We start from the raw sequence: 27,996 nt of genomic DNA, 5'->3' as shown, positions 1-27,996 counted from the left end.
AGTCCTGTCTCAGTTTCTGTATGCTTTTCATCATTAGCAGTAAGAAACACTGTAAGTCATCTTTCTTTAACATCCTCTGTGCTTTTTTTTCCACTTCTGGATGTTGTTATTCATTCTAAACTGGCTATAGGTGAGAGCTTTACAGACTTTTAAAACTAGAATGACAAGTATCCCAGTTAAGTGAGGCTATCGATCTGCATGTCTCCCTGCCCATGCTTTTGCTTGCTTAAAAGCAGTAGAAATAGCCAATGAATTGAGCTGTTTTCAGAAAAAAAATATAAACATTCTCATATATAGTACTTGCAACTAAATCTAAACTAAATGTGTTTAACACATTCAAGCAAAATGAAGTAGATCATCAGCGAAATGAAATCATTCTCACAGACTGACATTTTTCTTTACATAGAATGATAAAAATACAAACACTAGACAGTGGAAACAGAAATCCAGTGCCGTCTTTATCTCTCTTCTTCAGAGCTGTATTTTTCTTCCAAAGCATCATGTCAGCATGTTCATCTGACATTGCTGCATAAATGTGTAGCTGTCAGTCTAAGCTCAGCATATAGCCACAGGAGAATGTGTCCTCTCCTTACCCTTATGGACAAGCCCTGCAATCTGATCTGTTGCTAAAACCTGTGATCTGGGCATCATTCCTGGCTTCCACAAGCCCTTCTGTTCAGATATAGAATCATCTCCTTGTGTTGTTGGATCACTGGTATCTTTGCACCCTTCCACTGATTCCCCTCTCTTTGGCCATAACCTCATGACGTTAGTGCTTATTTGAATTTGAAGGCTCTTTCACAGACCTGCTTATCATTGCTTGTAAGATGCTCACTCCATTATGAATCAGCCCGTGAAGTCAGCATCTCTCTCCCTCTTGGTTAACGTGCCTTCTCCTTTTGCCTAATGTGCTTTTTCCTGTGTGTCCTCTTTGTGTCTCAGAAGAATCTCATCTTTGATATAGTAAAATTTTTCAGGTTGTGAAAATCTCACCATGACTTACATGGCTGGTGAGCCATGACCTTTCCCTCTTGTGTGGTTCTCCTCTGTTGTCTCTCCCTGCTCTGCCATCCACTGCTACCTGATGCGTCCTTTATTATTACGCCTTGCTTATAATGCATTGTGTCAAGGCTTGCACAGGCAGTCCTGGGCTATGGTAGAGAATCGTAGGTGCTATGAAAACTGCAAATCTGGGTGAGGAAAAATGGTTCCATTATGTGAAAAAGCTCAAATTTCCCTCTGTGTGGCTTTCAGTATCAAGCTACAAGTGTTTTACTCCAGGGTTACTGAAAGCATGCTTAAGGCACTGGCAAGTCAATCTGCTTGCTTCAAATACGGATTTTAATTTGACAGTACCTCCTCAAGGTTGAGCTGGATGCTTCATTGTAAGCTGTCCCTGTTTCCCTAAATTTCCCAAAGCTGAAAAAAGTACAGGTTGAAACCTGGGTGTGTCTATCTTTACTGTGCATCTGGAAAATCCTGGTTTAGTTTTAGTACTTGGTATCAAATGTTCTTTACTAAAGCTGTAGACAGTTGTCTTTAATAATAAAACCTTGTGCTGTCCATGTGGGTGCACAGTAGAGGCTGTGATCTGTTAAGACTCATACAGTGCTCCTTTCAGATAAGGAAATGCATGGTCTGGAGTTGTAAACTCTTATCTGACACTGCAGAGAGAGGGGAGTGTCTGATTTATGGAAGTTATATTGTTTAATTGAGTCTCCTGCAGGACAAATGGAAGCTGAAGGCCCCCAAACACAGTCTCATGTAGAAAACCAAATCTGAATCTTTGCCCAAGATGACAGAAAGAAGATATTGACATGCAAGTCATCTTGCTCACTATTCTAATCTCTAAACCCACCCCCTCTGTGCACCACTGATTCAGCAGATGCATTTTGTGATACTTGCTAGAAAAGGCTGTCTAACAACTCATTTTGTGCTGGGCAGGAAAGTTTTTAGTCTTCAAGAGAGCAAAGATCAGGGCTCATCTCTGCCCCTGACATGCTCGGTGTCTTTTCCTAGTCAGCTGATCTCTCTGTGCTTCTGGTTTTCCTTTCCTCCCATGTGCCCATGCTGTCTGTTTAGCAGACAGAAATTCTCTCCTGTGGCATTTTTGTTTATTGCATAGAAATCTGGGGTCACAATATCAACTCATTCGGCTGCGAAAGAGAGAGAATCAGTAGCATTGACTGTACAAGAAGATCTCAAAGCAGCTGAAAACTTGCCCTCAACAAACTAATATTTGCAGTTGAAATCAAAAGTTGTTTCTAGGTACAGACACAAGAGTTACAAGAACCCATCCTCTTACAGCTTGCTGCAGAGCTGTGAGGAGGAACACTGTGAGGCGTTTTACCTAGCATCTGAGATAAAAGAGGACCATGAGCAGAGTGGGTTGCCATGACTCAGATGATGCACAGTAGTCACCGGGCTGGGATAACTTTATCAAAGAAAATAGAGCTTTCATACCTGGAGGCTGAGACCCTGTTCTGCAGGGTGTTACAGAGATTCTCCTTCCAGGTATGCATGCACTCTGAAAACATAAGATGGGAGGACAGGCTCAACTTTAAATCAGTGAGGTTTAAGAATGGAACCAATAAAGACAACGCAGTTAGTCATGGAAACCCTCCTCCCTGTTTCTTGGATGCAGATGTACACCATCTGCATTTCTCTTTGTGAGGGTGTGATAAGAGTCTGTGAGACAGAGAAATGAGAATAACCAAAGATGGCATTATTTGGAGATGAGTTAAATATCCATTGTTAAAATGAGAAAGTCCTGCTTCCTGGTGAATGATTCTTTCTTCATTATGCCAGTATGTAGCATCCACTTCTTCTCTGATGTGAACAACGTGATCACGTTCAGCAGCCAGTGACTGCAGACCAAAATCCGTCCTAGTATAGTAAGTGGTTGACTTTTGTTTGTAGAGAGAAGATCTGAGTCAGAGATTAAGGTTATGGGAACTGGAGCCCACTGATGGAATTTTTTTAATGATTATTTTGTTTATTTTTTGTTTTCTTTTAAAAATTGTTTTTTTCATGATTGCCAGCCTCCATCTACAAAGTGAGGTCTTCTCCAGCTGACTTACTGTCTAACCACTCCAGAAGAGCTTCGTGATTGGACCAGTGTGTTGATAGGCACTATGGATGCTTAGTTTTAATGAAGCAAACAACTGGAGTTTCACCACATCTAGGAGGATCTGAGATCATTTAAGGGAAATCAATTAATAATTAGATAAAACACAATGCAATTCCCTTCATCCAAGCCCCCTCTCCCTGCAATGAATTGACAGGGTCCTGTGATCATTCCTCATACCTGTCACTGCACTCAGCAGTGATCTGTAATCTGTATACTGCTGCATGTAGCAGAGCTATTTATAGAAGCTTGGCATTATGTACTTTGAGTATTGGTTATGTGTTTATCAGACATGTTTATCACAGTTTTAACAAATTACCAGAGATGGCCTCTAAGGTATTAAGCTTCTGTGCTTTATTATTAAGAAGTTAGACTTCAACAAGTTATTATTTATAGAGTGCTATAAATGTGCCTTGTCCTTGGAAGACAATGCTTCAAAAAGGGAATTTAACTTTCCCCTTTTAGACTAAAGCAGCAAATCTTTATGGAGAAGTCTTGGAGGATTAAATAGGAAAGAAATTGATAAAGTGTTGTAGAAATGTTTTTACAGTACACATCATAGAAACTGAAGTGAAACAAGAACCTTTTCATGGATTTGCTGGGTCCAGCCTATAGGAACTTCTTTCAGTGACTTTTTTCCTTCTAAGTGCTGTAAGACCCAGCATTTACTAGTTTCTATCTTGTATACAGACTGCAAAGTGTGTAGAAACATAGAAATAAACTTATAGAAATAGATTTGTCACTATCAGCAAGAATGTATTTGTAATATTTCAGGTCTGAAATCTATTTGTCAGGATGGATGAAAAGATTGAGAGTGACATCTTGTAGGGGAATGAACTGGCCCTTAAGCAGCCAAAGCATGAAGGGCTTGATCTGCATCCCAATTTAGTTAAGTCCTTATCGTTAAGCTACACTGGTCTGATAGGGCATGTAAATATGTGCTCTATTTCCATTAAAGCTGGCAGATACTAAATGCAGTGCAGAAATGCAGTGCTTCTGTGTTTCTCTCTCCCCAGACTTGGAGAAAATTTTCCATACCTTGTCGTGAAGTGAGCTGAGCTAAAAAAAAATATTTGTAAATGTAAATAAGAAATGCAGAGATTTTGGGCTGCTGTAAGGAATCCAGGGAGCTGCTTTCAAAGCAAGTGTTGGGTTTGTTTTTTTTCCAGAGGTATATTTCTCTGAGCATAGTGGTGCCTTGTACAGTTACTGGAAAGGAGGATGTAAATAAATACACAAGGAAAGAAATTGCTCTGCCAGCTCAGGTCTCTGGTGCACAATAACTGTCATATCTCGACACCTCCTGCCCTCCTTCCTCATGCATAACTCAGCAAAGGGTGATGTGACTGGCAGACTCTGCTCAGGGTGCCCTGCATGGCACAAGTGAAGAACCAACTCTGTGGACAGATTGAGAAGTCTCCTGTGGGCAACGCAGAGGGTTGATGGTCCATTTGGAAGCTCCCACCATTATCAATTCCTGCAGAACTGAGCCTGGGACACAAGGTGCTGCTTCTGCTGATGTTAGCAGGAACCTGAGGAGCTCAGTACCATGTAGGTACTGGGCATCTCCCAGGGTCATTCTGTGGGGTTTTTTTTGCAGTAAGCCTGTACTTGTAGGTTTTTTTATATCCTTCCAAACACAAGCAATGTGAAAAACATGATTGTAGGTTTGTCTGCTGGCGTGCAAGGCTGCCATTAGCTTGCACAGGAACTTATTTCATGGAAGTAACAGATGAATAGGTCTGTTATAAAAGACTTAAGAAATTAAGCATGGGTTTATTTACCTGATAAATATACATGTTACCTATTCTCTTCTAGCCTTCACTTTCCAGTTTTAAAGCAGTATTCTGGTTTTGCACAAACCCCTGCAACCTCGATTGTGCCAGTGCAGTGAAGACATTAGTGTATGCTTAAACTGTTAAACACAACACATATGTGGTGTTTGGAGTAATTGGAAATTGCTGGCCTGAGTGTAAAAGCTGGTCCATAGAAGTTGAATTGCTTTTCACATCAGCATTTGAGGATGCACGTAACTGTTGATAACAGGACATGCTAGTGATGCCTACACTGGTATGTGCAGGTAATTAAATAAATGTATTTAGAAAGCTTCTCTCAGGAGTGCATGATGAATAACTGATTTGACAGTACATGACGAGCTAGAGTTTCTAGAGCACTGTTGGTCTACAGTCCGAAGCAATGTTCATGATTTATTAGAAGATACATTAACTCTTTCTTTCTGTGTCTGAGTGTGACATCTGAATATTCAGATATGCACAGAATTTAGCCGTTGTGGTCCATTTCTGCTCGTTTCCTCCTGGGCAGTGTTGTACCAGATACGCACGGTTGTACGCATGACTGCTTCTCCTGTGATGGTTCTCCTTCATGTGACTTCCTAAAGATGCAGAAATAACACACAACTTTCTTCTTTTTGTTTTTTAAATTTCTGTTTTAATTGACAAAATCTGCCTGCAGAGAACTCAAGCACAGAAATAGGGATGTGAAGAACCAGGTGCCCATGGAAATAGGCTGAATGGAAGGCACAGTTAATTGCATGTTCATAGATGAAGTTGATAGTGTTGTTGTGTCTGTGCAGATGGCTGGGCTGTCGTGCTCATGGTTTGCATGGCCTTGAGCTGGTTGTTTCATCTGTATTCCATATGAATCTGGTGTTCCTCCATACTGCACATGGGCCATATGGTTGTAGAGGTGGTCCTTAGAGTGCCTGGGAACAGTGTTAGAAATGGTATTTCTTCTGGACATGCAGGAGGGAAGAGATGCTGGAGAGTCTGTGAGGTGCAGCATGATGACCTGGCATGCTCTTGGTAAGGAGGGTAAGAATGTTGGTGAGGATGGAAGAGGAGGAATTGCTGGTAGCCTAACACTGAAAAAAGTGTTTGCTTTATAACTTGCACACATGACAAGTAAGGAAGCAGCTAAGAGAAAGTGTTTGTATGTTGCCTTGCTCTCAGGTTTGTCACATCTCCATCCAGACTCCCTTTCCATGGTCTATGCCATGAAAGTTATTTTTTTGTCACATGGTTCCAGAGGCATCAACTCTACTACTTTTGAGTGACACATGTAGCAGGAGGTGAAAAATAATAATCCTGGATGTGCTTTCTGGAGAAGGGAAACTTAAATGTTTCAGACAACTGAGACCACGTATCATAAATTCAGGATGATTACCCAACTGAGTGACCAAAAACTTCTGGTGGTGACAATTTGTACCTCACCCAAGCATGCAGAGGTGGCTTTCAGCAGTGATGAAAAGAAGTAGAATTAATTTGGTCTATTGAGGGAGATGAGGAAAGGGAGGGAAGGGACCTAAGTCAGTGTGCAAGAAGGCAGCCTTTGAGAAGGATTGTAATCAGGTAAGGAGGCAAAAGTACAAAGCATCCTTTCAGAGCTGTAGTGTTAGATGTTAAGTAGGTGAGTAGGTGTCTTCTTCACTGGGAAACATGTGGGAACACACAGATGTACTCCAGAAGAGAGACATCCTTCTGAAGATTTGTATCTCTCAAATATCCAGGACTTAGTTTTATACTGGAGCAAAATGATTCTAAGGCAGAGGAAGAAAATTTCTCCTGGAAAGGAGGGGCTTTGGTTGGTCATACCAATCAGCTTCACAAAGTGCAGCACCAGGGAATTTGCAGAGAAGTTCAAGACAACAGAGATGACAACAGTGAGACATTTTGATCTGAAAAGACACTTGATCAGTTAAGTAATCAAACAAATTGAGAAAGGTAATATGAAAAGCCCAAGCTTAGATGTCTGAGCCTACCCAAAACCTTACTAGGTTCAACCCAAAGGCCATGACAGCATATGTGGGGAGGGGTTCCTTGAAGCCCAGCAGAGGGACTGGTCTAGGCTGTAGGTCAGCTGACTGGTGCATGTTCATACCTTGCAGTACAATTATTTAAACACACATTAGCTCCTTGGCTTTGTGACTACATTTTTATTATTGACAAGATGTTCTGCTTTGCACAGTTGTGATTACTTTCCTTGAGTCACTAGAGGTCATTTGAGTTACTCAGCTCTCAAACTAGCTCCTCCCTGTCCCCCGCAAAGACATGTGTGGGACTTGTAAAACATGCGCTGTGTTGCCATATTGCCTAATTATCCCCTTAGCTCTAATAAATTTCACCCTGACTAATGGTGCAGTCATGAATATGTTCCCATAATTTGGGTCATCACCAAGAACTTCTGTTATCACCAGACTCATCAAGGTAGAACTTCAAAAAGCTGAAGGGCAGTGTTGCCTAATAAAAGAAAACAGTTAGGTACCAAGAACATTGCTGAAGGGGACCAGTGCTCTGACATGAGCTATGTTTGCAACACGCTCAAAACTCTGCAGTGCAGGTGTCTGGCAGGAAGAGCAAAGTGTTCCCCAGGAGGCCAAATTCTTCTCTATTGCATTGCTGCACTTCCAGAAGCAGAGAAGCAGCATCAACTGCTGAATTAACCAAGGATTTTTGTTTTCATTTTGTCCTGTTAAGGTGAACTGGTCTGTGTAATGGAGAGTGGTCTCTATCCGCTTTTGAAATGGGAAGAGCCACCTAGTAAGCTGCCTCTGTATTAAGGCTTTCAAAAATTCATCCAAGGTGCAAGGATACAGTGGTTACATGAGTATGGGCTCAGTTTGGGACTGGGGATCAAAATGCTGCTGTGTGGTTGTTTTGCAGGTGTTGAGGGCTCCTGGGAGTCACTAGTCAAAATTTCTTGCACTCCTGCGATGTTTTATTGATGTGATCACTCTCATCCAGTGACATATCTCCTCTCGGGATATGGCTAAATGATCCTTTCCAGGAAGGACTTATCCCAGCTCTCACACAAACACTTCTAAGACACAAGCTTTTGGCCTTCAGCCTGCATTGGACTTCAGTACATGGGATGTTTTTCCCAAGTGACTCTCGGGGAAAGATCTTTTGTTCTTCCCTTCTCCCTCTAGGTCTTTGCCTGTGTTCATAAAGTTTTACTTCAAGCCAAACTGAACTGAACTCTGAACTAATGAAGAATATACTCTTTTCTTTTCTCTCTTCTCTTCTCTTCTCTTCTCTTCTCTTCTCTTCTCTTCTCTTCTCTTCTCTTCTCTTCTCTTCTCTTCTCTTCTCTTCTCTTCTCTTCTCTTCTCTTCTCTTCTCTTCTCTTCTCTTCTCTTCTCTCTCTTTTCTCTTCTCTCTCTTTTCTCTTCTCTCTCTTTTCTCTTCTCTCTCTTTTCTCTTCTCTCTCTTTTCTCTTCTCTCTCTTTTCTCTTCTCTCTCTTTTCTCTTCTCTCTCTTTTCTCTTCTCTCTCTTTTCTCTTCTCTCTCTTTTCTCTTCTCTCTCTTTTCTCTTCTCTCTCTTTTCTCTTCTCTCTCTTTTCTTTTCTCTCTCTTTTCTTTTCTCTCTCTTTTCTTTTCTATCTCTTTTCTTTTCTCTCTCTTTTCTTTTCTCTCTCTTTTCTTTTCTCTCTCTTTTCTTTTCTCTCTCTTTTCTTTTCTCTCTCTTTTCTTTTCTCTCTCTTTTCTTTTCTCTCTCTTTTCTTTTCTCTCTCTTTTCTTTTCTCTCTCTTTTCTTTTCTCTCTCTTTTCTTTTCTCTCTCTTTTCTTTTCTCTCTCTTTTCTTTTCTCTCTCTTTTCTTTTCTCTCTCTTTTCTTTTCTCTCTCTTTTCTTTTCTCTCTCTTTTCTTTTCTCTCTCTTTTCTTTTCTCTCTCTTTTCTTTTCTCTCTCTTTTCTTTTCTCTCTCTTTTTCTTATCTTTTCTCCCATTGAGGTAGAAATTTGATGCATAAATGCAGTTCCTGGGTGGTGGTATTGTGGTTCTGAGTGATTGGCTTCACAGACCTGATTGACCCCTCTTCTTACTATTCTCCCATCTTCCTCTTGAAAAAGACAGGACTTACCATATGTCAAGGGAACAATTTCTATGGAAGTCTAGAGTTCAAAAAACTACATTGGCTGCAGTGAGAAGGTTTGAGAAGAGTTCAAATCAGATTTGAACTTCAAAGCCATTTCCTGTGTTGGAAATGGACTGAGGGAAAAAGAGAAATCCTGGCTCTTTAAGGGGAGCTTTGGATCTGTATCTGAACTTTGGGAGCCTGGCCTTTCTCTGTGTAACAGAGCTATTTTTCTTGTGCTCAGAATGATGTATTATGTATAGTGTAGATGTTTATATGTATTTTCACCTCCAGCTAACAATACCTGCTTGAATTAGCTAGGACTATTTTTAAAAAGTGCTGAAGGGAGGAAAATTATGGAGGGTAGTGAGTGGTTGGGTATGTTGCTGAATATCTTTAATCTAAAAGTTCTCTCTAATGCAGCTTTGCTGGTCTTGACTTTCTGTGCTAAGGAAGGGGCCTCTTTCCTCCAAAGCAAAGCTCCCATCAGAGCTGACTGGAGATCCTACTTGCTCTTGGCCCCCAGTCAGTAGTGCCCTTGGCCCTAATGCATTTAACTCTACCTCAGGATCTGACCCCACTTGTCTGACATCAGAAATCAGCATCCAATCTTTCTCCCCACTTGCTGGCTCTCCAGGTTTCATCTATCAGCTCCCAGTTATTGTTTAGTCTAGGTCACATTGCTGCATGGCTACTTAGAGAGGAATAATCTCATGAGTAAGTTTAAGGGGACCAGCAGATTTGTGCAGAATACTGGATTTTGCTATAAGCAAGGTTTCCCTTTTGGTGATGAAAGCTGGCCACTTTATACAGCGCTGTCCTCTTTGAAAATAAGGTGATGGATCTGTGTGTGGGGCTTATGTCTTGGACCTTCCAGTTGAATGACAATCAGAAGTTGTATTTACATGTAAATTAAAGTCTGTTCTCTCTTAGCATTCCAGTTGCTTTTGCCTCTGGACTTCTCATCTATTTATCATTTGTGTGCACTGTGAGCACAGTGGGAGCGAGATACATGTTTACTGCCACAATGCTGCTTTTAAATGGGGATGTGTAAATTGGCTGGAGAGACTCTTTCTTGTTTTGGGAGTCTCTAGACATGGTGGTTGGTGGCATTGTCATGTAACTTGTGCATTTTGGTTCCTCAGGCAACAGCATGGGGTTCAGATGAAGACACCAGGAGGTCCTGTCAAAGCAAAGGGAAAACAGAGGTAAGTTTTGCTTTGCTACAACAATGCTATGGGTAAATTTATTTGCATCATGTGAAATCCACCCAGGGAGCATCTGACACCAGCTTGAGCTCATAAATTTGCCACAGTTTAGATCTACCACCTCAAGTGTATAAGCACCACCAAGCAAGCCATTTTAAAGGTTCCCTGTCCAAGTTATTAGGCTTGCTCTGTGTGAAATGTAAAGGTGATTTCACTGCTGGAGAGGACACAATTTGTGCCACATCAAGAAGCAGAGTGGTGGCAAGCCAGGGGCAACATCTCATAGTGAGTTCTGAGGCCAGGCCTGTTGGCTTGGTCTAGGTACTCAGCAGTGAGCTGCTGGCATTCAGCCTTGTGAGCTACAGTACTTGTTTGTTGTTGGAGTTCATCTTTGTTGTAATTCACCTGAATGTGAAAACTGAATCTGCTAGTACACTGCAGTCTGTTCAGGTGGAACATCACAGAGCTCCTTCAGAGGCAGCTGCAATCTGCTAAGCTGCAGTTTAATGTAGGAAATGTTTGAACCAACACATATTGTCCTAGGAGTCTGGAGTTTGAAGGCACTTCTAATTGAAACACAGGTGCTTTCTGTCCCAATTCTGAGAAGTTAAAGCAAAGCCCATCTAAAAGCAGGAAATCTTTTCAGTTTTCAAATGTGATGTTGACAGTGTTGAAAATTCCTCAGGCCTCAAATGAGAGACTGCCCTATTTTCCCTAGTACTGCAAAGAGTACTCAATCTAAACCAAAGGAGTTGGGCAAAGGGTTAAGAGAAGATAAGCACATCTTTGCTTAGACATGGACAGCCAAGCAGAGAGCGTTTGTGTGGCTGGTCCAAAATGGTGGAATTCTGCCAAATTCCAGTGCTTTAAACAGAGGATTAAACGATCTTCCACTGACCATATTCATTTCATATAATAAACTTTATGTGATTACTGTCTTAATTTGTTACATACACAAAAAAAGCTAGTTGTAATTTTGCTGGGTAGACAACTGCTTCATATAGCTGTGGAGAGCAGGACTATGGCTATCCTAGAACTTCTGTTAGAGTTTCCTACAGGATCTACATTGTGCAGGAAAACACCATGGAGGCAAACTAGATTGGGCTAGGTGAACACCAAACATGGCCAGCAGTGGGAAGGACCCAATAGAGAGTGAACAAAACTCCAAAAGCTAAGACATGAGGAATTTTGGAATTCGTAGTCTTTGTACTTTAAAACACACAAATAAAATGTTTTCCTTTTTTTCTTCCATTGTAAAGTTTGTGAGATTTAAATGGTGTCATATTGTACATGAATAATTTTAATATATAACCCAGAATTATTTTTTCAACCCCTTGTTAAAGCCATACACTTGACTGAACAAGTTCTAGGATACTTTGACTTTATTTTGGTTCCTGTCATGCCAAAAGAAAGTGATGGTCTGAATGTCTTCACTGCAGCTACCTCCTCAAATTACAAGGAGGTTTGCCAAAATTTTCATGAGGATAATGCTCTGAACAGCCAAGTTCGTGCTGATTGTGATCCAGAGCTTGAAATTGTTTGGTGGACACAGTGGCCACAGGTGTGAATTTCTGAGGAAGGATAATTAAGCAGACTGTCAGACACTTGTTGACACACAATTAATGACAAACACAGGTGACTAAAAGTCTGACAAGAAGACATGAAGCTACAAACAAGGACAGAAGGATTCTGCAGTAGCTAAGTAAACTTAGAAGTCTGTATCTAATCAAGCCTGTGTGTCCAGGGCTGTGTCTCACTTGAAATGAGTCTGCATGCTCATTGTTTGTTACAATGAAGAGAAATTTCTTAGTGGCAGCTCCAAAAATACTGATGTTAGCCTAGCCAGCTGGTTAAATGCTCTGCTTCAGCTAGAATGCCCAGCTCTGATCCAACATCTCTACCCTTGGCTGGGTCAGTGCAGCACTGATGTGAATATTTCTGATTCTGCCGTGAAATGGCGGCAGAGCTCTGTCTGCTCTGCTTTGTCAAATCTTGACTAATGGCAGTCTTCTACCTAGCACAGATGATTTGATAAATATGGTATGGATTGTCAGGCACTTAGATATGTGATAGTAATAAGGAGGACCTTTGGTTCTTGCATTAATTCACAGTGTACTTTGTGTAAGTTATACGACTAGTCCATTTTCCTTGCCCATTTAATAATGTATGTATTTTAGGGTGAGATTTTCAAAGCCACCAAGTCTATCAATATGCCTTCCCCTCTTCATTCTTATACCTGTTGAGTATATAGATCAGATTCTTTCTGCTGCTGAGAAAATCTCTTCCTGTAATGCTTAGGGCTTTACCATAAGGAAAATGGAGAAGTGCAAGAATAAAAGCTACAAAGCTTGTATCACAGGGGTATAATTATTATGGTACGGTGGTGGCTCCACATTTGCCAGAAAAAAAGGGTGACAAAAAATCTGGATCCCAGATTTAAGGTTAGAAAGTACCATTTCTTCTGACACCTTGTGTAGCTCTGGCCACAAGTTTCGCCTGATTATTTCTAAATGGAGCTCAGTAACTTATGTTTCACTACTGCACCTTTTTGAGGGGGGCAAAAAGTTTGGAACTGAAGGCCTGAAGCAAATGGGCTGACTGTATGCTTTGCTGGCTTTTTCTAATGTTAGGTTACCTTCTCAGTTAAGATGTACTTTGTTTTTCCTCACTGCATCTGGCTTCAGTTTTGAGTGACTGGGTCTCATTCTGCCCTTCTCTGCTAGATTAAAGAGCCCTTCAGTTACCAGTATTTATTTTTAACAAAGACACTTAAATGCTCTTGGCAAACCAGTCTTAGGCTTTCTCTTAATGAAAAAAAGCTGAGTTCTCCAAACCTCTTTCATGAAGTACTTTTTCCTATTGTCCTTGAATATATTTTGTCTGTTTTCTGCACACTCAGTTTTTCACTGTACTGCCTTGTCAATCTCTCTAATGCCTGAGTGTGATTAAAACCATCTTCCACCTCTTATTCACCCTCCTCTGGTCATATGCATGGCAGTTTGACAAGCTTCTCTGCTGTAGGAGGTCATGCAGAATTGCCTGGTCACTGTGACCACTAAGCCCTTTTCACAGCTGGTAGTCTTGAGGTGTCTTCTCCCAGTCTATACATGGAACCCTTTTGTTCCTTGCTGTTTAATGCATATATTACAAAAATGTATTTTGTTTGTTGTGTCCAGCTGCTTAACCATCCTAGCATGTGTCACTACATATATGTAGTGAGACATGGGCCTCTCTGGTAATTACTGTATTTGTGATCGTTGGGTTTTCCACAAATGTTTAAGAAAGATATTGATAGTAAGCTAGTACCACCCTATCTGGGGCCCTATTACAACAGCAGATTTATGAATTATTTCACTGAGGACTTTTTTTTTTTTTCAGCTAAGTAATTTATCAAATTTTAATCCATTAATGTAGAGGTTCTTGAACCTGATTTTAAAATTAACTCTCTGCAATATATCATGTGGCATTAAACACCTCAGGAAAAAAAAGTATTTCATTTATGTTGTTTTTATCAGCTAAAACTTGGGGTCTCTCCAAATAGTTGTACATGTTTTAGTTGCCACATTTCTGGAGGTTCACACCATCTTCCAGGAGTAATCATTGTTATTTTTGCAGCATTAATAAAATGTATCACGATCAACACCTTAAAATTGGCCCCTGGAAAACATCACATTGCTGAAAGACAATGCAGAGAGCGAAATCAGTGTTAGGCTGCCTTTCTTTCTGTCTTCCACATGAAATCACCCAGAGGCTGTAGTTAAAATGAGTGATGAATAGAGCAGAAGGGGAAGAGGCATATTTGATTTCATTAGGAGTTGCTGAGCTTCTAATTTGTAATTGGTTTGCCTCTGCATAACAGTCCACATCCACCACACTAAGGAATTTTGCCTGACATGAAAAGTTGTGACTTTCTAAACGTGAGCACTTTGTTATTTTCTCCTGTCTAAGCACAGAATTGTTGGCTTTCCAGTAGCAGCACACCATAATTTCAAAACGTGAAAGGGAACCATTTGTGAAAATGGCAGCACTTACATCCCATCCTGAAAGCTTTGTGTAGCCAGGAGAAAGGTGACACACTAATAACACTTCTGGAAGAAGAAAGAACCAAGGAGAAATATGTGATAGGCATCCAGCTACTGGTTGCCCCACCATATTGCCTGTAGAGTTTCTTCCTTTTATTGTATGGTGTATTGATGCTGGGGATCTCATGATTCACTCACAGTTGCAGGGAAATCCTAGCTGAAGGCTTCACCCTAGCTAAATGGATTTAGTGCAGAAATTGCTGAGCTAATGGAAAAATCAGCTCTTTCAGGCCTTTAAGGTGCTCTGTGTTACACAGAGGATGTGCCTTGCAATTATCTAGTGGAGCTGAGACTCACCATGCCATTTATGAATAACAGGCATCTAGGTAGGACAGGCACCACTATAAATCTGCAGGTAAATAGAAGTAACAGGGAGGTGGTCAGAGAATTCCCCCCAACCCCCCTTGTAACTGTTCCTAGCGATCTGAACCTGTATTCTTAGTACTTCTGCTAAGATATCAGTGTAGAATCTGTCCTTGAATTTAAAGTTCATTCAAGAAAACTTGTCTGGAAAAATCATTAGCAATTCTTTCTGCTGTCTCTTACACTCAAAGGAGAGAGCTCGGCCAGGACATTGGCTTAAACTGTTTAACAGAATTCTTTCTCCAAAGAAAGAAATACAGATATCTGAAAGTGTGTTAATAACAGTGCTGGAGAACGTACTAGCTCTGGATTATTGTTTATAACAAACTGAAGTGAACTGCAACAGATAAACTAAATGTATGCTCAGCTCTAAAATGTTGTTGAAAGTCTAAAGTGGAGCTCTGCTGGTTGATTCTCTGAACTCCTTGTTGTACTCAGGAGTTTGTGTTTCTTTACTGAGAATAGCAGACCGTCTGAAACAGGTATTTTTCTCATACAGCGTGCGACCGTGTGTTTCATCTATGATTAAAATGTATCAATATGTGATGAAGTAGCATTAGCCTACCAAAAGAAAAAAAAAAAAGAAGACATCTGTGACAATAGGGTTGAGTGATTTATTCAAAGTAAGAGGCCAATTAAAGCAGTGCCTATACATGGTTATGCTTTCAAAGAAAAATACATCTGTACAATAAGATTAGGGACTTATTTCAGAAGTCTACTGTTCAGAGATGACAGAAGAAACAACTCAAGAAGCACTTACATCTGTCTTATTTGCAGCGTCCTGAAAATGTCTCTTTAATTTCTACCTCAAACTGAAGCTTTCTAGAGTTCAGGGCTCCCATTTGCTGATCTGACCATTGGAATGGAGTATCAGGGTACCACATCTAGTTCTTGGGCTTGAAATGTGCTTTCAAAGCAGCCTGACATCTCTCTGAGCTAGAAAAAGGCCTGGTCATGTCCACAGGACAGGCATTACAACATTCACAGACTGAAAATTTTAAATCTAAATTTTGCAGGGTGGGAGGGAGGAAAATAAATGAGGATAGGCTCAAACTGAGGAGCTTCAAAGAAGTTTATTAGGACAGGACAGGACAGAATTAGAATAGAATACATAGAATACATAGAATAAACCAGGTTGGAAGAGACCTTCAAGATCACCGCGTCCAACCCATCAACCAATCCAACACCGCCCAAGCAACTAACCCACAGCACCAAGTACCCCGTCAAGTCTTCTCCTAAAAACCTCCAGTGATGGCGACTCCACCACCTCCCCAGGCAGCCCATTCCAATGTGCAATCACTCTTTCTGTATAGAACTTTTTTCTAACATCCAGCCTGAATCTCCCCTGGCGCAGCCTGAGACTGTGTCCTCTTGTTCTGGTACTGCTTGCCTGGGAGAAGAGACCAACATCCGTCTGTCTACAACCTCCCTTCAGGTAGTTGTAGAGAGTAATAAGGTCACCCCTGAGTCTCCTCTTCTCCAGGCTAAGCAACCCCAGCTCCCTCAGCCTCTCCTCGTAGGGCTTATGTTCCAAATAGAATAGAATTGAATTGAATTAACCTGCTTGGAAAAGACCTTTGAGATCATTGAGTCCAACCTATCATCCAACACTATCTAATCAACTAAACCATGGCACCAAGCACCCCATCCAGTCTCTTCCTAAACACCTCCAGTGATGGTGATGCTACCACCTCCCTGGGTAGCCCATTCCAATGGCCAATCACTCTTTCTGTGGAGATGATACCCTGTGCCCTGTAGGGCTGAGCATTAGAAGTTATATAATCTTCCTTTCTGGGAAAACAAAAGGTCATTGAACTGGAGAATAGTGCTACCTGCTCAGCTTAAGGCCTCCTCTCAAAAAAGGGTAATTTTGAGGAAGAATTGAGAACCTCAGAGTGGGTAGCATGCAATTCACAGAAAAAACAGAGATATGCTTAATGGTCTGGCAGTGAGCCACAAGTTTTTATCAGCTCTGACATATATTTAATAATAATCCTAACTAATATAACTGGGTTATTCTCATTAACCGTATAAATATCCAGTCTTCTTCCTTTATTTAAATCCTTAATCTCTTGATCCCAATAATATTTTCTGGTGATGAGATTTGCAGACTCATCATACACAGATTTAAGTGTCTGCTCCACAATGTGAGACCAGAATCCAAATAGTGTCTCGTCTGAGCAGAGCTGGGCTCAGGCTTGACAGGTTTTTTGCCTGTATTAAAGCCCATCTGAATTTTGCTTCCTGCATGCCTAGAGTTTTCCAGCCACATGGAAGAAACTACATTAAGTGACTCCTATTCTGAAGGGGGTTATGACGTAATTTTACTAACCGATTGCCTCACCTATGGACTGTTGCAAAGAGCAGCGTGCTGGGTGACTTTTCGGAGCAAATTCAGGCTGGTTCAAAGAACACAAAGAGGAAGCTGTTACTTGCTAAGTTATTTTGAGAACAGGGTAGAAAGAGGGTTCAATGGAAATCTCAGCAACAGTGTCAAGAAAAATCCTGCAGGCTGCACCATCTAAACAGTTTGGTTTATTCTTTGCTTTTGTTGGAGGTTTTCTTGGACTGAGTGACTGGCAGTGGGTGCAGCCATAGGAAACATGAGATGAGCACGGTACTCCTCTTTGGGCCAGGCAGGTTAGAGAGGTATGGTCTGGTAGTTAGGTCTTTGTTGCTGTGTCACCATGGCAAGTCCAGCACCTGCATGTTTCAGTTCACTCAGCTGAGAAAAGATGCCAGATAATGTACAGCTGTTTCAGAACAACTACAGCTGAAAATGGCTCACACTTAGTAGCATTGTTGTTTAAGCAGAGTAGAAAACATCCACTAGACATCCCTGTTTCTGCCTCTTACAGCCAACGAAATAACTAGTGAGCTGGGTGCAGCCAGTTCCCTCCAAAATATTGGTTGTCATATGTTTCCAGTCTAACACCTCAGCCACACTGACTGTGCTCTTTTGCTCTTTGCTGCTGCAGGTGGGAATGGGCTGGAAGTCACATGTTAAATATTTTGTTGCATCTTCAGACAGCAGCAGATGTATTTGCTCAGTATGGTTTCTTCTGTGCTTCTGTAAATAACTTCTGCTTTTCACTGAACTGGTACAAATAAAACCATGCTTAATTAGACTAAAATAATGCAATGTTTACCAGCTTCCAGCATCCTTATCAAGCCAGGCTACTGCACCATGGAGGAAAGTGTGCAACAGATGCATCACTACCTGTGAAAACCATCCAGCACATGACCTCACAGAGAAGTGCTTTTTTTGTACGCTATCTTCTCATCTGAGAAGACTTTTGTAGAAGTAGAAGCTTAGTAGCCTGTAACACAATGCAAAGAAGAGACTTCTGCAAATTAGGAATTTAGCTTTCTGCAGGACAGGATTTTAGTCAGGAATATATTGAAGTACCTGGGCAGCAACAAAAAGATACTAGGTGGTTTAGGTAGGAAGCTATGCTCAGACTCTTACAAAGCAGAGAAAATGCAAGTGGAAGGGGAGCAGATGGGTACTCTTTTATTGTGTGAAAATTGAGTTCAGAGCTGCTTTCCAGGTTAAATATCAAATCAGATTATGAAAACAAAGCCTTGTTAGGATAGGAGCCCATACATTTTTTTTAATAGTATGCCCTCAAAAAAATTAGTATTTTACAGTTAAATATATAGTCATCCTAACATTATTTGGGGTTGAATAACTATGCTCTAGAGAAAGAGAAATTACTTAACCCAGTCATAAAATGCAGACAACTCTAGGGCAGGGAATATCTAACAGGGCTCACTGCACCATGTAACAATGGCAGGAGGGGGCAGAGAGGCTGGCAAGCCCTTCATCTTATTCAAGGAAGCAATGAGACCTCTATTCTCAACACTCACCAGGTGGGACAGTGCTTCTCAAGGTCCTATTTGATAGACTGATGCACAGTCACCATGACCGATCTGCTTCAGAAATAAGTAGTGAGTTGACTCAGCTATGTATTTAAGCTCTCATTTTCCAGTTTCAGGCCTTGTGTGCCCCTCATACCCCAGCTGAGAACTCAAGACTGGCAGGACCTGTTCTGTCACACTCTGTAGCCTCTGCCTGGGCTGGGCAAGTGCTCCTAGGCTGGCAAGTCTCACGTCATGCCCATGCAATCGCTTGCATGTGGGTAGCACTGGTGGGTTTCCACGAAACGCTATCCTTCAAAAATGTCAATAAGTTGCTTTCCATACAGCACATGAAAGAAGATAGCACATAATCCAGCTAAGCAAGCCTCTTCCTTTCCAGATGATAAGGGAGTGTTTTTACACTGCTGAATCTTGCAAATGAAGTCTTCAGGGAAATGATCAAGTGTGGAGTACTGTGAGACAGGGAAACTCACAGAGTGCCGCTTAGGGAAGGAGAAGCGTTATCTGCAGCTATAGGCTCAGCTTAGTGGCAAATTATGATCTGTTGGAGGGAGGAAAAGAGCAGCCAGGATAACCCAGCAGAGGTTGTTATTTTTTAACAAGTTTCCTTTTCTGTTTGCGATAGACAATAGTAGACTTTCTTCACTGGGAGCCCTGTGGCTGTCAGTCATTAGCCATTACTCATATTGTTTCTTCTGAGGTGGCCCCAGAGCCCAGGGCAGGCAGGCTGGTGCCCAGCTCGCTGTACATCTGTCACTGGGGCTGTGTGGATGAACCTTGGTGCAGGCAGCTCTTGAGCTTCTTGTACTGCCTGTGGGAGCTGCACACTAGTCTTGCTTCTCCCTTTTCCCTGTGTATACTGTTAGAAAGTCCCTGCCTGATGTGACTTCTTCCCCCACTGCTTAACTCCCCAGAGATGCTCAGTTAGCCTGATAATGCTATCCACAGGCCTCTGAATGCAAGGCTGTGAGGAGAAAGAGAGACTCTGGCTCTCTCCAATGACACAAAGGAGATTTTCTGGCAAAGGCCAGCTGTAGCCATGTCCTGCTGTCACCAAAAGTCAGGAACCAAACTCTTTAACACTAGTGAGCAGGCACCATGTGCGCAGCAAGCAAGCATCAAGGTTCTGATCATATAGATCAAAGCATTACAGAAAGAGTGATTGCCCATAGGAATGGGCTGCCTGGGGAGGTGGTGGAGTCGCCATCATTGGAGGTTTTCAGGGGAAGACTTGATGGGGTGCTTGGTGCCATGGGTTAGTTGTTTAGGTGGTGTTGGATTGGTTGATGGGTTGGACGCGATGATCTTGAAGGTCTCTTCCAACCTGGTTTATTCTATGTATTCTATGTATTACGTATTTATTAGATCCCTATTCTATACAAATCATCTCAAATTATCACTTTACATAAATCTCCTGCTTGAGCATGATCTTTCCATCTTCAGAGGTCATTGTGGTCATTGTAGGTGGTCTCAGGTAGTCAGAGACCCAGTGTTACAGGTAGCTGCAGGTCAACCTGTTCCTCTTCTTTATATGGGACTCTTTTGGCTATTTTATAGGTTGATTGTCTAACACTATTGTTTTACTTCATGCTTAACTATCTACCTTTAACCACTGTTCTCAATTAGAGTTTAGACTAGACAGGGTTGGTTTAATATAAACAATAAATGATGGATATCTTGTCTCTTGTTTTAACATCACTGCCATCCTACCCCACTGTGGGGCAGCAGAAGCCCCACACCTATGGGGACTGGCATGTGGGGGGAACTGCTTGTTTGTACCAGTAAATGGTCATGCAGCTGAGGAAAGGGGATTTGCTGTTTCTCATTGGCATGGCCTGAAAGAGGAACTCTTCCCATGGAAAATCCTGGGCATACAATATGTGTGGGAGGTAGGAAGTAACAGCCTGTTTAAGCACAAGATTCTCCTGACCAGCCTGGTCAGTTAAAAAGAAGTTCCTGCTGTTTTCCTGCTGGCACCGTTGTGAATTATAGCATAGACAGACCTGCTGTCCTTCACTGGGATTTGTGTCTGGGTAATGTTTTCAAAGCTGCAGCACTACTGGGGAAAAAGAGATCAGAAATATCATCATGAAAAGAGGGAGGATTCCTCCTCCAGTGTAAGCAGAGCACAGAAAGAGGCACTTGTGTAGCTAATAGAGTCAACCTGATGGATAACATCCTATCCAGGGACTATGCAGGGCTATGGTTAGAGAAATAACCAGCAAACTGTGTGTGATCACTTGGACCAACAGCTCCACACAGCAGTGCCCTGCTTGACACGACAAACTTGATCTGAGTTGAAGCTAAGGAAGGTATATGCCAGCTGCAATACAGGTAATTTTTGTTTAAATGTAATAAATGACCCCTCAGTCTCATTTCAAAAATCCTTTCTCTTGTGTCCCTACAGGAAGAGTGCCAGAACTATGTCCGAGTGCTGATTGTTTATGGCAAGAAGGTTTTCACGTGTGGCACCAATGCCTTTTCACCAGTGTGTTCCAGTCGACAGGTCTGTTTTGCTTTTACAGTTAAGGAGAGGGCTGGATACACACTTTAGGGAAGGCCAGTCATTTGGCAGGGCACCATGAATGCAGAGAATATGTTACAAATGTAGCAAATCTGATATTTTTTTAAACTATTTTCTTATTATTTATCATTATTTGGGGCCTCTTTGGGATGCTGTGGGGCCATGGATATGATGTCTGCAGGTGGGGAACAAAAGTTTGTGTTATGGGTAAAGTGAATCCGGGCAAAGTTACAAATAGTAAAATGTTTCCTTAAAAGAAATGGCAAAACTCCCTGTGATTTTGAAGGAGGCAGAGGAGACTGAGAACAGTATTAGTATTTTTTAATACTAGTACTCATTCAGGAGGTGCCTGTGGAAGATTAGAAACCAGTACTACTATCAGGAGCAGCTGATTGCACCAAGTTGGTTGGGGCCTGCAGGCTTTCTTGGCTGTGGAATGACTCCACTTAAAAAGCAATAGGATCAGTGAGGCTCAGACACCACTTCTTACATGGGCAAACGATGGATGTAAAGATCAATTTACAGTCATTGCTGACATTAGAGTCTTTTCATGTTGGCAAATGATGGATGTAAAGATCAGTCTACAGTAGTCAATACTGACATTACATTCTTACAGCTGACTGTTTGTTTTACAAAAAAATCAAGGTTTAACTTATAGGTACTCATAGGTGAACTCAGTTCTCTATATCAATAAGAAAGCCAGGTACTCTTTAAATTGTCTCTTGTCTCCTTTTAAATACAGGTAGGAAATCTTAGCAAAGTCATTGACAGAATTAATGGAGTGGCTCGGTGCCCATATGACCCTCGGCATAACTCAACAGCTGTGATTACATCACGAGGAGAGCTCTATGCTGCAACTGTAATTGATTTCTCTGGACGGGATCCTGCTATTTACCGCAGCCTTGGAAACGTTCCCCCACTTAGGACAGCACAATACAACTCCAAATGGCTCAATGGTAAAGTCATGTGGGTCATATCTGAGCAAGAGGTGTATGAAAGTCAGCTTGACACGCTTGTATATCTTACCTTCTGTTTTCATACTGAGACCCAGTTATAATGGGGGAGGGCTTCTGGTGCAATAATTGATGCAGCTTAGAAGGCATTTAAAAATAGTCTGGAAGTATTTCAGAGAAGTTGATTTAGAATATAGAAAGTAGATCTTACAGTCTACCTAATATGTATAGCAGTCTCTGTCTTGCGAGATGATCAAGTACATAATTTTAACAAGAAAATCATTCCAAGATTGGAAGATCAAAACCAGCTTAAAGCATCCATCTTATTGTTGACTCAGCTCTACACTGTGTTAAGCACCCTCCACTTCCACTGACTCAGCTGAAGGTGATTGGTTTCAGTGCAAGATCAGGCTGAAAATGAGAAATTTAACAGCATGTTATATTCCATGCAAACCCATGCTGTTGTGGATTTACAGTTATTAAAAGCAGCTGTTACCCCAGTGTGATAATACCCTGCTTCAAGCAAGCTATAGGATTTCAACCAGTAATTCCTGCACTGAGCACAAACCTTCTGACCGGAGCAAAGCACATATTGTCTGAACAGACTGTAGTAATGGAGACCCCAGTATTTCCCTTCTCTACTTTGACCCAGGTAAGTTGACAAGCTACTTGGAATCTGTGTATTGGATTTCGGGACCTTTCAATCAAAGACACGGGCAATAGTCCTGTGCAAATCCCTTGGGCTTAATGAGACTGAACTAGGCTTCCACAGGCATACTGAAGTCAGTATGGAGATTCAGAGTTTTAAGAGAAGGATGCCATCAGACAAGACTGTGAATTAGGACTCAAGAAGCAGCATAACCCAAATACAGTCATTAGAAATATGTGCCACTTGTCTGTGCATGAATGAAGAATTCAGAAGGAAGCCACATTGGAACAAGGGATTTTAAGGAAAGATAAACAGAAACTGTTTCTAGTCTGTGACTGGAAAAACTAACATGACTCTTGAAATTATAACCTTGTGCAGTACTGGTGACACTGGAATAATTTCATCCTGATCTGGTTACTATTCAACAAGAAACCAACAACTTCAAGGTGGTTCAAGGAAGAGCCATGGAGTGATTTGAAGCTTGAAAGGCCTATCTCATAGTGAGAAGCTTAAGAAGCTCTATTTATTTATCTTTCTGAAAAGGAGATAAAAAGTGTTTTGTTAATGATATGGAAGTACTTACATCAAGAGGAGATTTCTGACAGGATAAAGTTGTTCAATCTAACCAGACAAGTCATGACAAGAGCCTGTGATTGGAAGCTGAAATCAAATAATGTCAAATGGAAAAAAGAAGACCGCTCTGGCAGTCTTTAGTTATTTGAGCAAGTCACTGATATTGCCCAGTGTGATCAGATGTCTTTTGAAAGCTGTGGTGTAATTCACCTGTTATGGTGTAAGTACAGACTGAAGTTCTTTGGTTCTGGTTAGACTGAAGGTCAGATGGATGATCACAATGGTCCTTTTAAGTTTCATTGTTTGTTTGAAGGAGCAAATTCTATGTGAGATGGTTTGTGGTGCCTTTGCCTCCCAAAGCTGCGTTGCAGCAGTGTCAGCCCGCCTTTCTCTCCCTCTCTCATGACTCTATTCTGCTTTCACTCTTGGGCTGCAGTATTAAAGGAAATCTGTACTTCCCTTTTTTCTTTTTCCTTAGAGCATTGTTCACAAAGGAACGTTGTAAAAACACCCTATAAAACCAACAGAGAGGGGGTTTTTTGTTTAGTCAAATATTATTCATTGGCCAGTCTTTTCCTTTTGTCAAAGAAACTGTTGGGATAAAAGACCGTACACTTGAAAGCTTTGTTAAATACTCAATTAAAATGTTCACTACAAAACCAATTCCAGGTTCTTTTCAATTCTTGTGGAAACAATAACAATAATTCTAGGAGACAAAGAAATAAGGAGAGCTTGCTTCAATACTGTCAGTCTCTGATATGGTTTTGGTTTATGGACATAAGATAATCTTTTGTGCCTAGAAACTGGAAAGGGTTTGCGATAAAAGCCAGATGTGATTGCACTGGGATAGTGGGTTGAATGTTTCAGTGCAGCAGTCTGGGGAATCGGGCGGATGCACGCAGAATATTTAACACATCATAAGGTGCACTTCAGAGCAAATAGGTGAGGAAACCCAGTGGGAAGGCTTTATGTTGTAAAACGAGTGTAGGCAGAGAGTAGTCGTGCATATGCAATCACTGAAATCAGTAGCAGCTTTGCCAGTAAAGTGAGGAAACAATGGGGTCTTTCCAAGATCTGAAAAATGGAACTAGAGCTGTATCCCCATATATCATTATTTCCATCTACAGTTTTTAATACCTTTTGCTGACTACAAGCTCCCTGTGGTCCCAGCTGTGAAAGACTGTGTGAAGGGAGCTGGTGGCAGAATGCATTGTACAAGTCAGTGAGCACAGACTGAATTCTGACCTGTATAAATCTTTTCAAATATTTGTTTGCAGAGCCTAACTTTATTGCTGCCTATGACATTGGTTTGTTCACCTACTTCTTCTTCCGCGAGAACGCGGTGGAACACGACTGTGGGAAAACCGTCTACTCTCGTGTGGCAAGGGTGTGCAAAAATGATATTGGAGGGAGATTTTTACTGGAGGACACATGGACAACTTTCATGAAGGCCAGGCTGAACTGCTCCCGTGCTGGAGAAATCCCTTTCTATTATAACGAACTGCAGAGCACCTTCTACCTTCCTGAGCAAGATCTGATCTATGGTGTCTTCACTACTAATGTGTAAGTTGCACTGGTTGTAATGCCCTTCTTCCATCCCCAGCAGTCTGAGACTGACAATATCCTGATTTCTTAGACAGTCTGAGCAATCGTTTTTCAAAGATCCTTTGGTTAGTGTGAAGGAATAGATGGCTCTGTGTTATGCATCATAGCAACATAGCCTTTAGGACAATGTTTTGAATCCACGGTTCATAGGTTCCTCAAGTCCATAAAAGGTGAGTGTGCAGTGCTTAGGGAAAAATGTGATACAAACCCTGGATCTGATGGACTCCCGTGGCAGTGGCAATGCTGCTTGTGTAGTTCACAGAGCTCATCTAAATGTGATCCAGCAGAAAAAGGTAATTAATTTTCAGCCAGGCTAACTGCCTGGGCAATCTGATACAATTGCGTGAACGTGGAGGCTGGCCTGTGAGATGGACGTGTACATATGCTTTGGGTAGTATGTGTATGTATGCTTGGATATGTTCATATGCTTTAAGAAGGGGAACGAGGCAGATGGGATCACAGCAGCCTGGAAGGAAATAAACATAAATTGCTGTTGAACAACACTTTATTGAAGCGATGTCATATGGGCTACACAGCATTTGACATTTGCAAGGGGGACTGTACCTCCGTACAGACGGTTTGATGTCCACAAATCAAAAGCAGTGCTGCAACTCCAAGAGGAAGGCGTGATTTCTGAAACTTCATAATTGCCTCTTCTTGGCTTGATATCGGAAAAACTTGTAATTGGAATGATTTAATGTAGCTGTGAAAGCAGAAAGGAGAAGAGGAGTTAATTAAAAAATATATTAGAAATCTCATAATGTATATTTTTAAGTCAGGAAAACTCAAATAACTTTTTCTCTGAAGCCCAAGGCTAGGATGATAAGTTTCAAGCTATAACCAGTCTGTGTGGTATTGAGTTTCAATAATACATGTTCTCCAGGGGGATGTATCCTGATATGTAAACTAGAGAATTAAAATTTGAGTTAGTTACTCCACATGGCAAACACCCAAAGAAAGGGACTTTGCAGTGGTGCACTGTTCAGTCTGAGTAAGGGTCTGTTTTCAGCAAACCTGAAAAGTGAAGCCCCACTGATGTGACAGGGCTGAACTTCAGCCTTTGAAGTCACACAGTATAAGCTCCAACTTCCTGAGCTGAGTAACCGTTGGGAGGTTCACTATGGGAGTCAGCACAGCCTGAACATTATTCCTGCTCTGTAAATGCTAAGAAGTATGCAAGTATCTGGTCACCCTCATAGATCTTCCATGTTTTGTTTCTACATTACTATTGTCAATATCAGCCAAAAGTAAGGTAGTGGAGAAGCAACTAGAAGAAATAAATATGATTGAGCACTGCACCTGGACTGTGGACTTTGGGGAAAATCTTTCCTGGGACTGAAAGGAACATGAGTTGTTCTCTAAACACATTTCAAGGCTGTTAGCTAAACTTCCCAGACATTAAAAAGAAACCTGGCTACTGCTCTGGGCATTTGAGATGATGCTTTTTTTTTTCTGCTCATAGTGGTAATGTTTTATCTATCCCTTTGTTGATTCATCTAGCCAACAACAGAAGCTGGAAATTATTAATAGTTATCAAATTGATATCAGTTTTGCACTATAAGAGGCGAGGCATAGGCTGACACTGATTGGAACAGTTCTCTTGTGCTTTGTCTGTCTCTTAGGCTTAGTGTGAGATGTGATGAGTGTTACCTGTCTCCTCTGGGTTACACTGAAGTCACTCTTCATACATTATGGGTTTATATTCTCTCCTGTATCTTCTGAGGGCAATATAATATGTAACATTTGTGTAATTGAAGAAGTTATTGATAATAGCTGAAGTTAGATCAAGTAGCATTTTAGGTTTACAACATGATGCTCTTCTGAGAGTTCAAAGAGAAAATGTTCCAATTTGTCATCCGACTAGAGAAATAGCAGTAATTATTCTTTTAACTTCCACTGGGACTTATATCATGCTGCATGAGCTCTGCATACTAAAGAGAGTTGATGTATGCTTCAGTCTGAATTTCTTTATAATAGAATGCCAATACATTGCAAAACTATGCTGTCTTTTTATTAAGGTGTTTTTATTTTGGAAAGTTCATGTTTAATGTATTTAGGATCATGATATTAATTGTTGTGGTAACACCTATGTATAGATTTATTGCTTCATGTTCTGTTATACCCAACTGAATCAGTGGGAAAGAGAGCTTTTATAGGAAGCTCTGGGAGGTAATAGAGACAATGTTGAAGCCTCCTTGAACTGAGCCTGTTCTCCAAACCATCTAGTTAATCACAGAAGTAGGAAGTGAGAATAGAAGAGGTTGTGCTTCACACCAGGACAGCACAGGGGCCAGCTGCACAAGTTGATGTCACTGGTTTGAGACTGGGATCAAACTTTTCATAGGGAGGGGTGGGAAATATGCCAGACCACAGATGGAAAGAAAAATGGGCCACAGGTTTTGTGGAAAACTTTTTTCCTTTCTCCTCTCTAAGAAAGAGAAGGGGTAGAGTCCTTAGCAGCCATCTAAAGACACTTTAAAAAAAGTCTTTTAGTTAGACTATCAGGGTTTGGGGGGTTGTTTTGCTTTGGTGTTCCCCCCCCCACCCCCCCCTTTTTCTTTCTTTCGTTCTTTTTTTTTTTCTTCCATGTGTGCCTCAAGGCATTTACTTGTCATCCATCATTAGCTTTGTCTTAAGAGCTGCTGTCTGTGAGCACGCGCTGTGTCAGTGGTGTTCAGACAGAAGTGGGGAAAGGTTCACCCAGCATTGCTTTGACATGTTCAAAGTGAGATACTCCATCACTCCAGGGATGGAAGAGGCAGAGGCAGGAGCAGAGAAAGGGAAGCCAAAGTAAGAACTTCTTCCTGATGTTGTGTTGCTTGGAAGAAATACGCTGTGAAAGAATCTGTTCTGCTTTCCAGCCTGGGATTGTGGAGCAAGGCTTCTTTTTGTGTGTGCAAGAGAGTGTAATTATTGGTTTAGTTAGAAAAATATGTTCTTTTCAGAGAATTCAAATTGCTTTAATTAGCAGAAAGATACGTACAGCAGGGCTTGGGTTATTTAAAAGGCACCATGACGAGTCAGTCTCTTGTGCTAGCCCTATTTTTAGTTTTATTCTGGTATCTTTTTCTCTAAACGTTGGTCCTTTCCTTAAAAAAGGAGAGAAGGAAGCAGAGAGCTGGGAGCAGGTTCGAATTTCAGGTTACCATGTAGCAAAC

The 27,996-nt window shown here is 41.3% G+C and overlaps 1 protein-coding gene across 1 annotated transcript in view; it reads left to right on the top strand.

Moving 5' to 3' along the window:
* SEMA5B (semaphorin 5B) overlaps nucleotides 1–27,996 on the top strand; it is a 286,627-nt gene that overhangs the window by 192,149 nt on the left and 66,482 nt on the right. Inside the window, exons 6-9 of the mRNA XM_054176331.1 lie at nucleotides 10,145–10,207; nucleotides 20,942–21,040; nucleotides 21,801–22,014; nucleotides 24,511–24,796. Coding sequence (XP_054032306.1) covers nucleotides 10,145–10,207; nucleotides 20,942–21,040; nucleotides 21,801–22,014; nucleotides 24,511–24,796 — 662 coding nt within the window. The remainder of the gene's footprint in view (nucleotides 1–10,144; nucleotides 10,208–20,941; nucleotides 21,041–21,800; nucleotides 22,015–24,510; nucleotides 24,797–27,996) is intronic.

The sequence above is a fragment of the Dryobates pubescens genome, chromosome 2, assembly GCF_014839835.1.
Source record: "Dryobates pubescens isolate bDryPub1 chromosome 2, bDryPub1.pri, whole genome shotgun sequence".
NCBI lineage: Eukaryota > Metazoa > Chordata > Aves > Piciformes > Picidae > Dryobates > Dryobates pubescens.
This window is presented reverse-complemented; position numbering and strand designations above follow the sequence as displayed.